At 40.8% G+C, this 5,968-nt stretch overlaps 1 protein-coding gene across 1 annotated transcript in view; it reads right to left on the bottom strand.

Annotated features, from left to right (window-relative positions):
• Positions 1-3,472: 3,472 nt before the first annotated feature.
• Positions 3,473-5,968, bottom strand: part of ids (iduronate 2-sulfatase) — a gene marked incomplete in the record, with an annotated part of 34,630 nt that continues 32,134 nt past the window's right edge. The window contains 2 exon segments of the mRNA XM_014029436.1: positions 3,473-3,735; positions 3,815-3,940. Coding sequence (XP_013884890.1) covers positions 3,607-3,735; positions 3,815-3,940 — 255 coding nt within the window.

The following is a 5,968-nucleotide window of genomic DNA, read 5'->3' on the forward strand; positions in this document are numbered from 1 at the left end:
GGGAGTGAGGGGATGGATGAGAGAGTGAGGTGATGTATGAGAGAGTGAGGGGATGGATGAGGGAGTGAGGGGATGGATGAGAGAGTGAGGTGATGTATGAGAGAGTGAGGGGATGGATGAGGGAGTGAGATGATGGATGAGGGAGTGAGGTGATGTATGAGAGAGTGAGAGGATGTATGAGGGGGTGAGATGATGGATAAGGTGATGTATGAGAGAGTGAGGGGATGGATGAGGGAGTGAGGGGATGGATGAGAGAGTGAGGTGATGTATGAGAGAGTGAGGGGATGGATGAGGGAGTGAGATGATGGATGAGGGAGTGAGGTGATGTATGAGAGAGTGAGAGGATGTATGAGGGGGTGAGATGATGGATAAGGTGATGTATGAGAGAGTGAGGGGATGGATGAGGGAGTGAGGGGATGGATGAGAGAGTGAGGTGATGGATGAGAGAGTGAGGTGATGGATGAGAGAGTGAGGTGATGGATGAGGGAGTGAGGTGATGGATGAGAGAGTGAGGTGATGGATGGGAGAGTGAGGTGTTGGATGAGAGAGTGAGGTGTTGGATGAGAGTGAGGTGATGGATGAGAGAGTGAGGGGATGGATGAGAGGGTTATGTGATGGATGAGAGAGTGAGATGTTGGATGAGAGAGTGTGATGTTGGATGAGAGAGTGAGATGTTGGATGAGAGAGTGGGGTGTTGGATGAGAGAGTGAGGTGATGAATGATGGATGAAGAAGTGAGGTGATGGATGAGAGAGTGAGATGTTGGATGAGAGAGTGGGGTGTTGGATGAGAGAGTGAGGTGATGGATGAGAGAGTGAGGTGTTGGATGAGAGAGTGAGGTGATGAATGATGGATGAAGAAGTGAGGTGATGGATGAGAGAGTGAGGTGATGGATGATGGATGAGAGAGTGAGGTGATGAATGATGGATGAAGAAGTGAGGTGTTGGATGAGAGAGTGAGGTGATGGATGATGGATGAGAGAGTGAGGTGATGAATGATGGATGAAGAAGTGAGGTGATGGATGAAGAAGTGAGGTGATGAATGATGGATGAGAGAGTGAGGTGATGGATGATTGATGAAGAAGTGAGGTGATGGATGAGAGAGTGAGTTGGGACAGAGGGGTTTCACTTCTGAACCCATGTCCTGTTTGAGCAGTCAGGTCAGGCAGGTCTCTCCCTGACTTTTACAGATGATGTGATCTGTAGTGAGTCAGAAGCAGGTGGAAGAGAGACTAAAGAGGTGGAGCTGTGCTCTGAGGAGAAGTGGATTGAAAAGTCAGCATTTAATGTTAGGGAGGAGGGAAAATCAAAGATGACATCATATAAGAGGATAATCAGAGGGCTGGTGTGACAGAGGAGGATTCTGGGAGCTTTGAAGAGGAGAATTACTTCATACCTGGAGAGAAACATCAGGACAGGGTTCAGGTGCTCCCAGCTCAGCCAAGGAGGACACTGTGGGAAACACATCCACCAGCTCCACCATGTTCCTCACAACTCTGGCATCTGAGAGCAGAGGCTCGTAAAAATTAAATTAGTTTCATCTAATTCTGCAGACCAGAGTCTGTTGAGCGTTTCTTTTTTTGTGTTATTTAATGGACTTGAATTTCATCACCGTTGCACCACTTTCATTTGAAGCAAAAAGTATCCTGAGGCCAAATATCAAAGTGAATTCCTGTCTAAACACTTTTCTTTCAAGCTCTCCTTGTATTTCAAAGGTCTCATTAATGTTAAATGGATGTATTAGTAAATGTTTTAACAAGGTTCACAAGAGCACTTAAAACTCTCCCTGCTTTACTTCCCTCACTGCATTTCATGACATCAACAGTGGCTTACTCTGAAAGCTGTGCTCCGATTGGCTGAGGACGTTGATGAAGGGGAAGTTTGACCAGGTCGGGTCTGCGGTGACGCCAGGAACAAACATGATGAGAGGCACGCGTGTCGTCACGTCAAAGTTTGAGTATTTGGCCCATTCACCGTGCTCCCCTAACGACCAGCCTGAGGAACACAAACAGGTGTTGGTTCAGAAACACAGAGGCAGGAGAGAATAATAAATCAATACATCAAACAAACACTGCCTTAAAAAACAGGGGTTACGTCTGAGGCAGTTTCGTTTACTCACTTTTTATCACGTCTTTCGCTGAAGGGTTATGAAGTTCATTAAACTTTAACTCTCATTTTAAAAATCTGATTAGCATCTTTTAATAAAACAGAAACCTGGTTTGAAAAAAGAGAAACAATGCAAACAAAGAGCTGCGTTTTACTGCTACAACACAACACTGCCATCTGGTGGTGAAAGCCAGGACAGACAGAAGGTTTCAGCTTGATCCGGTCCATCTGGGCCAGCACAGACCCAAACCTGTGGGCTTAAGTTGCAGGGGGGTGAGGGGGGTTATGACCAACAATAACTTAGATCCAGTCAAAATAAACCCCCCCAGTAAAATGACATCATTTGCTCTAACACAATAGAATGAATTGGTTAAGCACACAGCTGCACCTCTCTTGTTGTCTTTAGGTAACACTGACCTTCAAAATTTATCAGGTCATATATGTATGTTTAAACATACCTGCTGACAATAACACACAGGGTTTGAGTCTGTTCTTATCCCATTATGGCGGTATTTGTTGAATTGTGTTGTCATTTTTCCTGGCCACAATGTAGTGCACCAGGTAAATACACACTCTTGGAAAAAGGTATGCCGTAAAAATGTTAAACATTTGTTAATGTTAGAAAAAATGGGGGGAAAGTAAGCCTTTTCTTAACTGTTGAACTGATGTGGAACAAAAAATGTGCAGAGTAAATAAAAAGAAAACATGAAAGTTAAGTAAATCACAGTAAAAGCATTACATTATATTGTAACCCTAAAATGACTTGACTTGTTTTATGAAAGTAAATGATTCTATCTATATACATACAGGTCTTTCTCAAAAAATTAGCATATTGTGATAAAGTTCATTATTTTCTGTAATGTATTGATANTACATAATGTAATTTGAACAAATTGATCAAATATACAAATTTTATTAGCAATTTAGACATAAAAAATGTTTCATAAGTTGGCCAAAGTTGTCTAGTGTGACAGGAGGAAAGCCATAACAAGACTTTGGCTCAAACCTACAGCACCGGACCAACTGCAATGGACTATAATACAGGAAACATCTCAGATGGAAAAACTAACCTACACTGTAAAGTTAAGAAAATCTGATTACAATAAAAAATTGGAGAAAGTGGATTTATTTTTGGGGCTCAGATGAATTGATTTTGACAGTGAGTTTTAGGGATGTAATTAGGATTGTTTTATGTACATATCTGATGTTTTTCTGTTAGTTATTGACTGTGAACTCCTCCCTCTCCTCCCTTCACTTTGTTTTATGTTTGTAAATGTTTTCTTTGGTTGGAAAATTGCAATAAAATAAAAGCATTTAAAAAAGACCTAAAAGGTGGTGCAGGTTTTTTTTACAATAAATGTCTTCCCCTTGGCAAAAATCCTTTTTATTTGGTATTCAACAATACATTTAATACAAACTCAATCTATAAGATCCATGTTCAAATAATCCAACATACTGGATCATACAGAGAACTTTCTTAACATTATGATTGTTATGTCTTTTTATTTATCTGTATTCTGTTTGTAAAATCTCCGTCTGTCCACATTGGTCATTCTTGGTTCTGGCCTCGTCTTCATTCCTGCGGTGAGGTAGAGGAGCTGCAGCTTCATCCTCACCTGCAGACTCACATTCTGGTAAACAAACAGATTAATAAATGAGCTCAGGACCACCAAGGAAAGAGGTTCAGTTCTAAAATGGACTAAAAAGTACCTGAGAGAGATTGTCCATCTTCCTCATCACTCGGTTTTGATCAAAGTCTGAGTAGATGTTGGAGTCCTGGCCCGGGTCGTCCTCCATCATGTACAGCTCTCCGGCATGAATATCAGTTATGTTCACCTGCGCAGAGAAACACAACAAGGAGACACACCAGGAAGAGTGTCTGGATCCATCACACCAAGCAGAACTTGACACAACCAGACAAAGGGGAACGAAAAGTATTCACCGATCTGGTATTTCTGTTTTCTGACAACCTGAAATGTATTTACATTTACAGTTTTATTATAAATAACGAACCTACAATAAACAATCTAAAACTGAAAAGTGGTCCATGCATATAGTGGTCCATGCATATGTAGTTTCACTTTGAAGCACCAAGCATTACTGTCAGAGGCCACATAATTATATGAATAGGACAATCCAAGTACCAAATGACTTGACTATATTTATACACACACCTGTCCAGATCTGTCCAGAATCAACACCAGTGCAACATACCTTGAAGGAGCTCAGTAATTAATTTTTAGAAAGGTTATGTGCAAGCTAACAGGCCACCTTCCCATATTTGGCCACTGAAGCTGGAAAACATTTAGATGCTGAAAAGTTCTATCATGAGTCCGTGTTAAGTCAAAGAAAGTTTGTTTATTGAACAGGATGTGAAATTGTGTGTATGTATCAAATGATGTTCATCCTTTCACTGAGAACAGTGTAAGTTGGACTTTTTTAGGGCTCTCATCTCCAGTCCTGTTTGTACTGAGTACTGGTAGAATGCCCCTTCCAAACTGTAGATGAGTGCTTAAAGCGGAAGAGTTTGAGCTTCTGTAAGTCTCGTTTACGTGTGACGGTGGGAGGGATAAACAGACAGAGCGACACTTCAGTCAGTCGGTGAAAAAGAGGCTCAGCTGAAAGGTAAAACTATCAATTCACTGGTCTATGTTCCAACCTGTGCTCATGAGGTTTGGATCATGACCAGCAGAACAAGATCCTGGATCCAAGCGGTCAAAATGAGGTATGCCTGTAAGGTGGCCGGGCTCGGTCTTACATAATTTACTCTAACATAATAGAAATTAAATGGTAATGAAGGTGCAACTCTCTTGTGTTTAGGTAGGAGATATGGGATACAAGGGGTGGCATATTCTTGGCTTAAAAGTCATTTGGAAAACAGACTACAGTGTGTGGAAATGAATACGACTGTGTCACAATTTAGAAGGGTTATATGTGGAGTACCGCAGGGGTCTGTGATTGGACCAAAATTATTTTTACTTTATATTAATGATATCTGTAATGTTAATAATTTATTGAAATTTATTATTTTTGCAGATGACATTAAAATGTATTGTTCTGGAAAAAAAAATAAAGGACCTATTACCTGTTACTGAAATGGAATTAGAAAATCTTAAAACCTGGTTTGATATCAACAGATTAGCACTTAACATAAAAAAATTAATTCATGGTGTTTGGAAATCAAAAAGAAACTACTAGTCTTTGTTCCACTGGTGGACAAAAATGATGGAGTTTCTGCATTTGAACGTTTCCGGATGCTACTGGGAGCTATTTTTTTTTAACCAGGGTGTCAGACGACTTCCTCCAGTTCTTACCTTTAGTTTGACACCTTTAAAAAATGTCAAAAGGCTTTTAAGGAACTTCAGAGGCGAACCAAAGTGGTTTGTATCTTTTTCTAACCTATATAAAATTTATTTTGTTTTTAGTGAAATGAATAAATATTACAATGCTGTTATTGCAAGTATGACTCAGCCCCCTGTGCACAGTGAGTGTTAATCAGGGCCCTCACAATAGTCAGGTGGTTGGTGCACATGATCCTCAATGAACAATAGGTGATGATCAGTGTACTGATGATCTATGTTAGACTGGGGATCCTCTTTTGCATGTGAACCAACAGTGCTGATTGTCACCACTAAACCTGTTTGTCCACCACATGGAGGCACTGCTTAAAAGGCTGAGTTTGCCTGTACAGAGCCTTGCAAACCTGTACAGACCCCCTTGAACCTTTCAACCTACACTCACCGGCCACTTTATTAGGTACACCTGTCCAAATGCTCGTTAACACTTAATTTCTAATCAGCCAATCACATGGCGGCAACTCAGTGCATTTAGGCATGTAGACATGGTCAAGATAATCTCCTGCAG

This window comes from Austrofundulus limnaeus, unplaced genomic scaffold, assembly GCF_001266775.1.
Source record: "Austrofundulus limnaeus strain Quisiro unplaced genomic scaffold, Austrofundulus_limnaeus-1.0 Scaffold901, whole genome shotgun sequence".
NCBI classification, from domain to species: Eukaryota; Metazoa; Chordata; class Actinopteri; order Cyprinodontiformes; family Rivulidae; genus Austrofundulus; species Austrofundulus limnaeus.